This window comes from Bombus impatiens, unplaced genomic scaffold, assembly GCF_000188095.3.
Source record: "Bombus impatiens unplaced genomic scaffold, BIMP_2.2 scf_0181, whole genome shotgun sequence".
Taxonomy (NCBI): Eukaryota; Metazoa; Arthropoda; class Insecta; order Hymenoptera; family Apidae; genus Bombus; species Bombus impatiens.
The window spans coordinates 87,685-102,965 of NT_176600.1; the positions used below are offsets into that span (position 1 = coordinate 87,685).

At 37.9% G+C, this 15,281-nt stretch overlaps 1 protein-coding gene across 4 annotated transcripts in view; it reads right to left on the minus strand.

Moving 5' to 3' along the window:
* LOC100743782 (KN motif and ankyrin repeat domain-containing protein 2) overlaps positions 1-15,281 on the minus strand; it is a 44,336-nt gene that overhangs the window by 6,879 nt on the left and 22,176 nt on the right. The window contains exon 1 of one of the 4 annotated variants that reach the window (XM_012382787.3): positions 6,601-7,171. The exons of the other annotated variants lie outside the window; for them this stretch is intronic. Coding sequence (XP_012238210.1) covers positions 6,601-6,667 — 67 coding nt within the window. The 5' untranslated portion in view covers positions 6,668-7,171. Of the gene's footprint in view, positions 1-6,600; positions 7,172-15,281 lie in introns of those variants that run through there. 4 annotated transcript variants of the gene reach the window in all.

The window sequence follows — 15,281 nt, forward strand, 5'->3', positions numbered from 1 at the left end:
ATAACTGAAAACCCCCAAGCCAACGTCGTCTGTCTACTGTTTATGGTCTGTCCTCGTCGCAGTCTTTTGTCTACACGCTGTCGATGGCTTCGGTGCTTGAGAAAACTAAAAAAGACCAGATATAGAGTTTTCTTAGAAAACTAAAAATTTATCGAGGTTCCATAACTTCTGATTTAAATTGCTGATTTAATTAGATACATTTCATCTATGGTGTAACTACGGTCTTGTACGATTACGTGTACAATATGGCAAGTATTTTGTCGAAAGTATGCCAAGTATCTTGTTTCTTTGGGAAGAGACAAACACGGACAAGGGTTATTTTTGTTACGAGCTCTTCAATTTATCTTACAATCGTGGAGTATATACGGAAAATGTAATGTACGTGCCGCTACTATCGCGTGCGTATTGTACTTTTTAACGACTAAGGATCTTGCTTTTGACATTTTGCACGGAACCAGGAAATATTAAAAAAAACTCACGCGCGTTCAGGTACATATTTCAATTAATCGCACGTGAACGATATGTAATTAAAGTTGGTGGATTCAATCCTGAATTTAATTTCAACTGGCAGCCGACGGAATGATTCTAATTATAAGAATGTCTACTCGCGAATGCCACAGAAATTCGTATTAAAACACAATTCTATGTAATGAAGTCAAACCTTCATATCGCGCTTTGTTCTTTATTAAAGCGAGCAGAATTTTTCTACTTTATTAGAAAAAGGAAACACGTATTACACGCGACATTCGGAAAAATTGCTGCTTAATGAAAACAGAATTGTTCGATTTTTGCTCCGATGAGAGTGTACGTTATTTTAGCCGAAGGTTTTCTCAATATATCCGTTGAAATCGGTTTGATCGTTCTCTCCTTAATTTAATTATTCAAATAATTCTACGAAACTTTATGAAGTAAAACATTTCGTTATTGATAACGAACGCAAGTATGCCGCCCTCAATACAAACAAATTCTTCATGCGATTAAATTAACGAGCGAATGAATATTTGATTGATATTATTATTGATATTATCCAAATATACGATACGAATCGCACCTGTAATATGTGCGATACGATGTATAATAGTAACGTACAACTCGACGTATTTTTTTTTTTTTATGTTTATTAAGCCCAGGATACAAGTTTTTAAAATACCTTTTTTTGTTCACAATAAACGGTGAATTTTTGTAGTGATGTTTTTGGCAAAAGTACCGATACGCGACGGTACGACGTAGCCATGCTATGATGTGTGTCGGCGCTTTATATTTTTCGTGTTTAATATGATTATTAGGTTTAAGCCGCTTCTAAGGAGCGGAGCTTCTGTGTGATTTTGTCTTTGTTTTTTCTGTCCTGAAAACTTGGTTGCAGAACAGGACGCTTCGGTAGCTTGCTTTTTGGGTGCTGTGTGACTTTGGGGGGAGGGGGGATGAGAGGGATGGGGCGGGGGTGTCAAATAGGGTTATTTACAAGTGTTTACAATATTTACGAATATTTACCATATTTACAATTTTACACCTGTGTTACGCGGTGTCAGAGTTGCGTTCTGTTGGTTTGATGTTTCCTCTTATTTTGCCATGGGTTCTGTATCCACCAGTATTACAACTCGACGTATAGGATGATACAAGTAATAAAATGGACAGTCATGCAATGTAGGACCATTTCGTTGCGATAATGTCTTCCTTGAATATCCAAATTCCCCCGGTATACGTTTCGATACAGATAGCGAAGTCGTGTAACCGATTCATCAGAGAAGAGAAGAGAAAAGTAAATCTCTCAGCACGCTGATGAAATTGTATCGATTAAATAGAAATAAATAGAACGTGTTGCTTGCAAAAGGTATAAGAAAGTTCTTATAGCGCGGCGAAAAATATTGGACACTGTGCAACATAGCGATAGCTTTTAGCGCGATGTTCAATTACCGTAGTTACGCAGAATGCGTCACGTAATACGCACACGAATAGGTTAATGGGACACCTGTTTCGTTGAAGGCGTAAAAATATCGCGATGGAAAAATTGGACAACCGTGGAAATTACTTTTCCCATGTGCGCAAGATTTTACATAGATATAAAATATCTTTTGAAGAATTGCGTAAACACGTCGTTCGACCATGAAAACATTAGGGTAACGAACAGAAGATACTTGCATAGATAAACGCTTTTGTCGAAGTCATTAGCGCTTGAGGTGATCAGAAAATTCTAAAAGATGATTGAGATCATATTGTCAGAGTCCTAGGTTATTTGAGAGCTAAGTGGGGTCATTGAGATTATATCGTCGAAACGCATTTGGGGGTCAAATGGGTTCACCGAGATCATGCAATCGATATTCAAGATCATCTAACGACTACAAAAGGTCATCGACCTTGTGTTATTCACGTCCACGGTCGTTTAAACGTCCGAACTAGTCACTGCGTGCAGTTGTCATTCGCAGTTACGATGATTTAAAAATTGCAAGATATTTTATGCAGAATACCATTGAATAAATAAATGTTGATTAAATCGTTTGGTCCTGACTCGTTCGCGGATTAACACGATTTGATTAAAAGGAGATCCGTAATTTTGCCATTTAAATTATACAGTATCTGGTCTTTTATTTCGATCGTAAAAACATATTGCTCGTAACAGTATTTATTTAAAACGAAACGAACGATGAATTCTAACACGTTATGAAATTTTAATTAATGTCTCCATTTCTAAAAAATGGGATTACGCGTTATCTGCATGTGAAGTCCGAGGGAACAGCAATCTAATTTTCCGCGTACACCCCTCGTTCGTAACAATACGGTTCTCCACTCGAAACAGACGGAGAAACAGCGTACGTTACGCAAGCACTGCGGCAGCGGTGTTCACCTGCGCTGTCGTTCAATTTTTTTTTTAATTGATTGTTGCGTAACGGACCGCGTGGCTGCATGGAAACGAGCTTGGACAATAAAGAAACGCGCCAGACGCGGCATTTCGAATGCGTTTGACGATATCGTGACACACGTGTCTCAGGCTCGGCCTAATGCCAAGGGGTTTGCCGCACGCGAATCGCGTCACGCGCTCTCGCAGAACAACGTTCATCCATCGTGTGCCACTTTTTCCCTTCGTTACAGTCGACGCAAGCTATATAGCCAAGTCATGAAATCGGTCAGGCATCAAAGTATGCATATTTTATTTGAGAATAAGCGCCGAGTAAGCGGATTGACAGAATAGAAGAGAAAAGGCCATAAAACTTTGATTCTTGGACGGCGAACGATCGGTCAATTTTGCATACTGCGTGATCGCTTTCCAAGCTATATTTGTTCTTATTTCGTGTAATTATTTTGTTAAACGATTTTATTTGTCAAGCAACTTTAGTTATATCTAAGTTGTGGATTTTTATGCATTTATGGAAAATTTAAGGATTACAGGGCAAAGCAACTATCTCGCTGTTTTTAAATCCTAGTTTCTTAGCTACGTTCATGGAAATATAAAGTTGCATAAATACCAGAAAGGGGTAAAGCAGGGGTAAAGTAAAATATTCGAGACTCGTGATCGTAATAATCCGGCTTCCGTTGGATCTCGTTAATCCTTAAACGGATTAGTCAAGTTATTTAAATTTAAGTAAAAGGACTGGAAGTCAAGTTAGTGGAATTTAATTTGAATCCGAAGAAGGGGGTTTAAAGTTGTTTCAGCTAACTGGATGAAAGCATAAATTTTGTGACAGATTACTTCTTCGTTCGAATTAATCGGTTGTTTAAGTCGTTTAAGCAATGGACGTTCGATGTCTGCTTTTAAAGCTTCGCTATTGAGACTCTCGAGGAATCTAGGACTACCTCGTTGACCTTTTTGAGGATACAGAATTAACAAGTATCGAAGGCTCGCAGGCTCATTGAGACAACCAACACGATGTACAAAGGGTACGCTTTAAGATCGGATCGATCTGCCATTTATCAACAAGATGAAAGTATCGAAGATGTTTATTCATCTTGTTCCTTTGCGTTTCCCTTTATAAAATGATATTTTTCAATTTCCCTTATAACGAAATAAAATAGTTCGTAAATTCGACTGTTATAAGATCAACACGAGTTTATTACCCAAGCAGTCGTTCGTATGAGAACAGTTAGAAATAAATTCTGCACCCAAAGGTGCACCTGCAGCACGCGGAACGAAGAAACTTGGCCGTTATCGATCGATCCTGTTGCTCGCTATAAAATTCATAGATTTAAATCGGCTTTCTAACAGCTTACTCTTCGAATCACAGGAGATTCTAGAATCAATTTTTACCTTTGAAACTTCTTTCCATTATTTTTACCGAGTTTACTTTAACGCGTTGGCTGAACGAATATTATTTGGAAAAAGAACATACAGATTTTTCAAATCCTTCGATTCTTCCAACTGAAAGTTGCTTTTCATATTGCTCTTTTTCACTTTATCCCTTGTACTGTTATTTTTTCCCCTGAACCGGGTATATACATATAAAACGTTTATTTTCTTTAAAAAAACACCGTTACGCTAGCATTTCAAAATATCAAAAATTTCACAAATATGACCATTTATTTATCTCTTCGTAGACCGATGCAACCATATAACCCGAATATTTAAGAGGTCATTTTTAAAACGATTGCTGGATTATTATACGATATATATGACATAATTATATATTATTTTTGCTATTATAAAATATATATACGTAACATTACTGACATCACTGAGACCAATTGGGACATACTAGCAATTATATTAAAAACTATACAACTCTAGGTTAATGAAAAATATACTAGCGATCACCGTGAAAATCAATCTTCGTTAAGAAGTTAAGTTCTCGCAGTTCCATCAAAGAATTTCCCAATTATAATTTGATATCTCAGCAACTTTAGAAACTGACAGGACATGTAACATCTACGTTGACGAAAAATTTGTTCAGGAAGTGAGGAGCTTTACGCAGCCTTCTAGCGCTATTGAATATCCTTAAAAGGACTCGACACGGTCCTCACGCGAGCCGTGACAACGCGAAGGATGCACGAACGATCCAGCCATGTAAATAATGGCGCGTAATCGTTACGTTGCGCTTTATATGGATGAAACTGTGCTGGTTTCTCGCGTACGTTGTACATGTGGGTTAGAAACAAGTACATATTCCTTTAAGAAAAAAAATAAAAATAATAAAAAAGAAACAGCCGTCATCGGTCGTGAAAGTCAAATTAAAAAGGAGCACTCGACTGGTCCTCGACATTTCTTCCCTTCATTTTTCCTTTCTTCTTCCTGTTCAAAAATTGAAGGATTTGTAGCAATACACGAGCAAAACATTTTTCTTTCCCATACGAATTTTTAAGAGAATATAAGTAGTTTCTTCGTAATGTCGTGTATTTAATCAAAACATTAAATTTTCATATTATTCAATGCATTTTCCTAACGATCAACTAGTTTCGTTATTTATGAGACTCTTTATAGGAATTTAGAATCTAAATATACTTGGAATGAGACTGTTACAGGGATCTTTCTAAAGAATTTGTTTACCGAAAAATTGTTTGGATGGAACAGGAGATGTCTGTAACGATAATCTTCTGTCTCCGGTAGTTTTCGTGATACCTTTCCCGCATATGAGAAAATTAAACGAATATTCTGGCTATTTATCGATAATATTGGCCAGTAATATCTAAGATTTTGATATTCTTATTGCGACATTGTGGTAACATTGAATTCACGTGGTTTATATCGAATCTCCTCTTTCTTAATATGATCGTTAATCTATAAGTGACAGATGATAAATTCTAACCGATGGTATTAGCTCGTCGAATTCAACTCCAAATGAACGATATTTATCGACGATAAATTTACGACGATCTTAAATTCGAAGGAATCGAAAAGATCCTCGAAATGATTGGGTAAAAAAGAAAAAAGCAAAGGAGCGGTTGCCTCTGAATAATTTCCGATATATCCACGATTCCTATATAATTTGATTCCATGTCAAACACTCTAATTAAACGAACTGCTAGCCAACGAAAGATCGTATCCATTAAAATTTCTTCCACTTTCCATTCGATTACTGCCGGACGTTTCGTTTCTTCCTCTTTCTTTCTGGAGGGGAGGCGAGAAAACGTACAGATACGAATTTCTAGGGTCAAAGTGGCCAAACACGCGGTAGCACGATTCTCCTATCGCGATGATAATGAATTCTTCGTTTGTTTTAGCCTTCAGATAAAGTATCTTTTAATTGCTGTTGACGTTGAAACACGCGCGTCTCTGGTAGGAAAAGTCTAGTCTAAGCAGCGGTTAGATTCGAGCTGTACGAGTATGCGAAACGATATGCAAACAGTAGACGATAATTCACGCAAAAATATGATGAGAAAAATCGATATGACGTAAGAATTTGTTATCGTAACGTCTCGTAGATATCGCGAAGAAAAACAGACGCCGAGACTTGTGTATTGTTCGCCACTATCTATCGTTGAAATTTCAAATATATGTAATATGAAATTTTTCCATATGATCATCGTGTAAAATAGATAAATATTAAAAGAAATATATATATATATTTAACTAAATAAACGTTTCGTCGTAATTCCTTAGCATCGTCGATCGCGACCTACTCGTACCGCTCGACAAAATGTGAAAAAGCAGGAAAGTAAGAAAAATAGGCTCACGGTATTTCCTCTTCGCCTTCATCTTGCAGAAGGGTATCCTTTTCATAATAAAATTCTTCACCCCCATTTTGCCAATGTCTCGATCGCTATTCGACCCGCGAGAACCAAACTATCGAAACGAAACACTTGTCCACAGGTGTAGAAACCAATTAATTATTCATTCAAATCCCGGTAACAAGATGTTCCTCTAAGATTCGATATTTCCATACGCACTCTAGATCACACGAATTGTCGGTGACTTCGTGGAAACTCGAAAACTTTCTCTCGATTATCAGTCAGTGGAAAACCGAACATGATGATTTAAAGCGGTTGCATCGTTCGTTGTCCGGTGCTTAGTCGTTGTTTCGTTCGTTCGTTGTCGCATCGATCGATCGATCGTGCTGTGACGCAATGAATCCGGCTGAGAATCGCGCGATAATCGAATTGCCCTGATAATCAGAGCAGCCGATTCTCTTCGATTTGGATCCCCATGGATCGCATGCCGTGTCCGGGGTTTCTGTCGTTGGTTTTTCCAGCATTCGTGCCACTGTTTTGCCGCGGCCACTGTTTGCGTTTGACTGTGACGCCGAACTCTGGGCTATAGCCAACCAGGACTCTGACTACTCGCGATGAGGTGAATGGAGAGGGGAAATGTGCCTCTTCTCCTGTTCTTTGCCCGTAGCGACGGTACACTGACTGACGAGCGTGTATGCGTGGTGCATGCATGCTCGTCGATTTCTTAATCGCCGTGGAAATAATGCTTCACCCTCTCTAATTCGTCTAAACTGTCTGCTTACGAAGCTTCGTTTTGGCAACAACGATTCGCGGACATCGGGAAGACATTGGCTAGATATTTTGCTATATTTTCGTGATTGTTTCAGTACAATTTAATTTGACGATTAAGTTTCTTCTTTTTTCCTTCTTATTTCCACTTATTTTCCTTTTCTTCTTATCTCTTATCTTCCTTCGTATATTTCGTTTCGTTTCTCTTGTACAAATAAATTATATCATATTTGACGTAAATGAAATCGATGAAAATCTGTTTTTACTATTAACTTCTAATTTCGTAAGATACAATCCACCAAACAGATTAATAATTAGCTTCGCAAAATCTTTCAAGCTTCGTACGTTTTGTAAGCGCAAAGCGTCGTATTATTGTTCCAATTCTCGGTAATACTCTGGTTTTGCAATTTCGTAATACTCCATCGTCATAATGTTTATCAAAGCGCAAAGCTTCTCGCGAGTCTATCTCTTTGAAGTACAAAAATAGCAGTCTCGAGGTGGTCGAATAATCTAGTTTAACCGCGATGCATTAAATCGTGTATGGTGCCGTATAAACGAACCCGCTGGTGCAATCGTCGAATCAAAAACATCGCGTTTACGCGCGTGAACAACATTTTAAACGACCTCGGGCGCGTTCAAACGTTTAGTCGGCCGATCATCGATCGGCATTTTCGCTCGACCATCGCTTTCACGCGCCACGCGTTTCCTGGTTGTCTGATCGTTGTCCCAATCGTCGTGGGCCCATCGATCGTGTTGCCACTTTTTTTAAATGCCGCCGGTTTTACAGCTCGTCCTCACGAAGAACAGTTGCGACAGTTGCTCGTACGTACGTTTAGGTCGCTGACAGGTGCACGCCGCCATATGCGACCACCTTGCTCTGACAAGGTTGCACCAAAATGGTTTAGCGTTCTCGATGAAGTCACGTCATACCTTCCAAATCGAGTTAAATGGAGTGCCACCGCATTCGCGCACCGATGTTTCGCACAGCGATGTCTCGCGTACCGATGTTTCCAATGGAAAAGTCCATCGTGTTTCCACCTTCTACCACAGACGTTTCTTCGTCCGTTGCGTTGCCAGAAACGCTTTTTCGATATTAAACCACGTGTATTTTCGGACGTGGAATCGCGGCCTCTAGCGAATTCGTGTCACACATTTACCAACGTGGTATTTTTGTACCGGTAAAACGTCTTTCGCAATATCGTGTCCCTTTTTCGCGAACGACTGACGCGTTTGGATCGTTTGCTTTCGACTGGAAAATTTGACGAATGCTACCCGTTGATGCGGTATCAAACCACTCGTGACACATGTATCTTCCTGGTTTGGAACTCTCAGTCGCGTTTAAGGCGAAAATTCTGGTACGATAGCGAGGAATACGAGTTATACTTAAAAACGAAGCTTTTAATTTCCAGTTTATGAACATTACAAATGACCACTTTGTACGTACGCGATGATCGTATTGCGACAGATCTATCTTCTAAACGACGCAAAGCGTTTCTATTTTCAACAGGAAAGAAAGAATTTCAAACGATTAAGTGGCTGATTTTATCATATGGAAAAGTAATAGTCATAAAAGGAAATAGTAGAGCAACAAGTTAATCAGGATGCTGCTCTCTGTTCCTTGTGAGATTCGATTAGCCACTATCTAACATCTATAAGATACACGCGCGATTTCAACACGTCACGCAAAAGCGAAATTACGAGAATCACGGAATCTTCGCCTGTCTTTTTTTTCTACTTTCTAAGCATCCTCGCCAAGCCGTTGCTATTGTTAACGCTTTAATAAAGTCTGGATGATCGTCGACCGGTATGCCGACGCTTTCGTTAAATTGTACGCGTGCACACGTTGATGTTCGATCGCGGAACACTCTGCGATATAACGTACGAGTGGAACGTAATTTTCGGAACGAGTTTTTTTTTTCACCGACCAACCAGTCGTTTCTGAAACAAATTACATTATTTTACGAGTTTTACGGCTGCGTTCAAGTTCCTAATGAAGCGTGTCAGTCCGATTTGATGCACTTTCGCGAAAAGTTCGGCTGCTTTGAGAATCCTGTTACCAACGTCGAGAGAAAGTTACGCTCCATTAGAGTAATGGGTTTGTTCTGTTTCTCCAGAAAATCCTAATCTCCTTACACGAGACAATTTTTAAACGTGTACGTTTTGAACAATGTACATTTTTAGGAATTTTTGAATTTAGCTCCGACAAATATTTGCGATTTCTATATCTTAATCTTGCTCACGTTTTAACAAATAAATAAATAGATATTTAATGTTCCGAGAGGACGTAAATAACGATTCGTGAATTTATCCCAATAGTTTCCGAATGCTAATGTGCCGATATTGCTCTTATGTAGGAAGATACAGAAATGTCTGTCGTTTTGAAAGAATCTTTGTCGTAAGATCGAAATGAAAAACCACCGACATCAACGACGATTCTTTCGTATTTGTTTCAAGCTGAGGAAACTTTTTCGAAACAAACAAAACGTACAATCGGTTTGAAACAGCCTTGAAGAACATAACGAGAGTAAATCGCGTATTCGTTCCCTGTTTTCGTAAAATAATACGAATAAAAAGTTCCTGAGCTTGTTTGAAAAAAAAGATGTAGTAAGATGATAGGCAGATAATTCAATTTCCAATGTAGGAAGAATCGATGGAAAGCAATCTCGATATTGAATCGCAGAAACCTCCGATGCTGATCGATAAAACAGCATAAAAGGAATCTCTCGCATAATATCTCTCCTAATAGAATCAACTCTTTTAAGAATAGCTGCATCCTAACCGAGAGGAAAAAGGAGGATCATGAAACAGGATACGAAACGCAAAAGGAAGCATAGAAAACGAGGGGAGAAAAAAAACTAGACAGAAAGAGAGAAAAAGAAGCTAAGAATAACTCCCTCTTAACCAATAGGAGAAAAGAAAATCATGAAACGAGATACGAAATGCAAAAGGAAGCGTAGAAAAGAGAAAGAGAGCCAAGCTAAGAACAGAGAACGACAGTTCGGTGCATAATCTTTTCGCATTCCTATCCGCTGGCGTGCAGATCCTACTTTTGTCAGGGAAATCGGCGCGGATGAGGAACTTGGAATTAGTTTGGTTGAAAGAGGACGGAACTTCGAACGTTATTGCCACGGGGTTGTAACACAGGTGCCGTTGAAGCGACGGTGCAACTGACGCGATGCCACGGGCACCGGAAGCAGGTGGTTCCAGCCACGCACCGACGACTTCGCTGACGCGTTCCGGCGGCGTTCGAGCACCGACTCTGCCGAAGAAGCCACCGGGACTATCTTTAAACCGCGATTTACCAGTCAGCCCGGCGATCAACGGCCGCGTGAACCATTCGCGATTTACTCGTCACGGAAACACGGGAATTGTATCGAACAACCGTTTCTCGCGATTACTTAACGGTGCGGTCGGACCGGTGCCGCGTTTTATTCGCTTCTCGATCGAATTATTAGCTTAGGCCTCTGTAACCGGAATTTTACTTGCTTCGAGGGATAGAAGCGGTAGTTGATTATGTTTTGCCACTTTGATTTGAAAATTAGAAAGCGATTAGATCGTACGATCTTAGATTACCGTATAGATTAATGATTATTCGTAGAATGGTATAGCAAGAAGAAGTATACATAATGGTACGATAACAAGCGAATGAATTCAAAATGCGAATGTATAAATAAGAGAAGCGTGTGGGAGAAACGTACGAGTCTGTCTTTCTTGGTTTTTTGATTTTTATGTCACTCGACGGCTGAGATAATTGCAAAAGGTATACATAATTTACTTCGAACATACGAAATTATCGAATTTTCTGAACAATCAAGGATACGTTTGAGAAGATCGAAAGAGAAGCACAGTTTATTGTAATTCGAATTTTAAAATTGCCCCTTTGTATGTAGCGTAGAAACTTCCTTGAAGAACACCGAGAAGAACGCACACGAACGAGTACCGATTCTCCTAAAATCTCTTAAAATCTGTTAATTTGTCTTACGTAAAACACGGATCCTGTTCGCAACTGATCTCGTGTTCCTATTCCCTCAAACGCATTACCTTCTACGCTATATAATTCTGTATTTATTCAGTTCCCATTGTTAGGTTTCATACTCTGCACCGAAGAAGTCCAATTTATCAGAGAGTGGCATCAAAGAGAGGAAACAGCGTCGTTCTCGTCGGTAGGACGCGTGTTCCCGGTTCAAGAAGCTTCTATTGTCTGACGACCGATAAGACAGGAAACGGGAGCAAGTGCGACCCAGGTTGCGAAACGTGAGAATCTTCCTGCAGACGAGCGTGCAGCCACGTCTTGGGATTGAGTTTGCGGTCTCGTGAGAAAATGACACGATCGTCGTATTTCGTCAACCGAACCGTCAACCGTGTCATCAGTAAAAAGCTGAGTCGCTTTGTTTCAGCGAAAGTGAAAACCGTACCAAGTCGAGGCGAAGCGTTCACGAGGACGACGAACCGAGGACCGAAGAAGTTATCCTTGATGGCGATCTTTCATCTTTAATGAGTTTTAACGTACAAGGTGTACGCGAACGAAAGAAGTTGTGCAGTCGTTTGTGTGCCTCCTATTGAATGTATTGTAGGCGCCACTAGGAATATTCGTCTTAGGTTGCTGTATAAATTCTCCTCGATTTTTGTTCGTACAGGTAAGCTATAGAATAAAACTATAATATTGCTATGTAAGTTGCTATGAAAGATAAGAATAAGATATGTATTTTTATATTAGGTGTACAGAAAGTTTTTCGCAAGTGCGATGACTTTGGTGGCAATTGATTTTTATCCTTTCAAAACACTATAAAACAATTTTGAAAGAGAAGATTAAATAATTTTGAGGTCGTAGAAGAAAAGAAGTCTCTTTTATAATAAACCCGGAGATAAATCTGAAGATTTTTATAAAAAATATATAATATCCACGTAGATGGATGTTACAAATGTGCTCTGACGAATACAACTTATGCAACAACTCAATGTCTCAGATTTCGGTGTTTCAATTGCGTTCTAGATAAATTTGGGACGAAAAATTGAGGAGCAAGCGTGCAATGGAATTATTATATTAGGTATATAGAAAGTTTTTCGACTTTGGTGGCAACTGACTTTTATCCTTTGAAAACATTAAAAAACAATTTTGAAAGAAAAGATTAAATAATTTTGAGGTCGTAGAAAACAAGAAGTCTCCTTTATAATAAATCCAAAGATAAATCTGGAGATTTTTATAAAAAATATATAATATCCACGTAGATGGATGTTACAAATGTGCTCTGACGAATACAACTTATGCAACAACTCAATGTCTCAGATTTCGGTGTTTCAATTGCGTTCTAGATAAATTTGGGACGAAAAATTGAGAAGCAAGCGTGCAATGGAATTGTATCTTTTATTTCTATCTAAATTAAATTCAAAATTTTTAAACTCACGAAAGATAAGAATAAGATATGTATTTTTATATTAGGTATACAGAAAGTTTTTCGCAAGTGCGATGACTTTGGTGGCAACTGATTTTTATCCTTTCAAAACACTACAAAACAATTTTGAAAGAAAAGATTAAATAATTTTGAGGTCGTAGAAAACAAGAAGTCTCCTTTATAATAAACCCAAAGATAAATCTGGAGATTTTTATAAAAAATATATAATATCCACGTAGATGGATGTTACAAATGTGCTCTGACGAATACAACTTATGCAACAACTCAATGTCTCAGATTTCGGTGTTTCAATTGCGTTCTAGATAAATTTGGGACGAAAAATTGAGAAGCAAGCGTGCAATGGAATTATTATATTAGGTATATAGAAAGTTTTTCGACTTTGGTGGCAACTGACTTTTATCCTTTGAAAACATTAAAAAACAATTTTGAAAGAAAAGATTAAATAATTTTGAGGTCGTAGAAAACAAGAAGTCTCCTTTATAATAAACCCAAAGATAAATCTGGAGATTTTTATAAAAAATATATAATATCCACGTAGATGGATGTTACAAATGTGTTTCTGACGAATACAACTTACGCAACAACTCAATGTCTCAGATTTCGGTGTTTCAATTGCGTTCTAGATAAATTTGGGACGAAAAATTGAGAAGCAAGCGTGCAATGGAATTATTATATTAGGTATATAGAAAGTTTTTCGACTTTGGTGGCAACTGACTTTTATCCTATTTTTAAACTCACGAAAGATAAGAATAAGATATGTATTTTTATATTAGGTATACAGAAAGTTTTTCGCAAGTGCGATGACTTTGGTGGCAACTGATTTTTATCCTTTCAAAACACTACAAAACAATTTTGAAAGAAAAGATTAAATAATTTTGAGGTCGTAGAAAACAAGAAGTCTCCTTTATAATAAACCCAAAGATAAATCTGGAGATTTTTATAAAAAATATATAATATCCACGTAGATGGATGTTACAAATGTGCTCTGACGAATACAACTTATGCAACAACTCAATGTCTCAGATTTCGGTGTTTCAATTGCGTTCTAGATAAATTTGGGACGAAAAATTGAGAAGCAAGCGTGCAATGGAATTATTATATTAGGTATATAGAAAGTTTTTCGACTTTGGTGGCAACTGACTTTTATCCTTTGAAAACATTAAAAAACAATTTTGAAAGAAAAGATTAAATAATTTTGAGGTCGTAGAAAACAAGAAGTCTCCTTTATAATAAACCCAAAGATAAATCTGGAGATTTTTATAAAAAATATATAATATCCACGTAGATGGATGTTACAAATGTGCTCTGACGAATACAACTTATGCAACAACTCAATGTCTCAGATTTCGGTGTTTCAATTGCGTTCTAGATAAATTTGGGACGAAAAATTGAGAAGCAAGCGTGCAATGGAATTGTATCTTTTATTTCTATCTAAATTAAATTCAAACTTTTTAAACTATGGCAAATGTAGACTACCATAGATTGGTTCTTTCCTTCAAGCCACCATGTATACAGAAAAAGTAGTTCAAATCATAGAAGCATTAGCAGGTGAACCGTTCTCCGAGAGGAATCCAATTGACGGGGCAATTATTCGATTTTCGATCGTGAATCGCCCGCACTGTGAAGGTCTTAATTGAGAGGAGAAAATTGTATTCACCTGTTTAACTGATTGCCTTCTATGACGGGCCCGTTAAACGGATAGTAAAATAGATCACTCGTTAAATCGCTTGAAAACCATTGAAACATTCTGCAATAAAGAATTTTTGATACGACGAAATACACTACCGCTGATTGGTTTCCATATATCATATACGTATGTATTTTAGTCGATTTGTAACAATTTGTAAAATGTGTAAATGAACGAGTAACTCGCGATTAAATAGGATTCTTATCATTTGACAGAATCGCGAAATACTACATTCTATTTATACGCTTAAATTATACGTTGTTACGAGTCCAGAAATATCTTTCGTACGTGAACTTTATCTTAGAGATCAGATACTCTTTCCTAGGAGGTTGTTATACATCTTTTCTTTTCTTCATAATTTTGAATCACTTTTTTGATTTATCTCGCTTCTGCGGGACATCGATAATTATCTATCGATGCTCTTCAAGTCAATTTCTCCATGCCATAAAAACAGCATACTGATACAGAATCCAATCATGATTTATCGATAGAAAATTTTGACCGACGATTCGAAGATTAAATTACATCTCTTCAAAAACGAACGAGCGTCCGAATTCTTTCGAAGCAACAGAGTACGTACGAAAGCGCAGACGAGAAATTGCGAAGAGAAATTTTCATACAGCTCGTATGCATTCCTCGTCAACCGTAATTACACGATGAGTTGTTGCGTTATAGTTTCCACCTGCCACTTGTTCGATCGCGAATACGTTTCGTTTCGTAGGAAACGTCAGCCAGTTCCAAGATTCATTTTCCTGCTACGCGCGATTCACTTCTGCTTTTTATTTCGTTCCTCTTTTTCTTTTCCTCGCTGGTTTCTG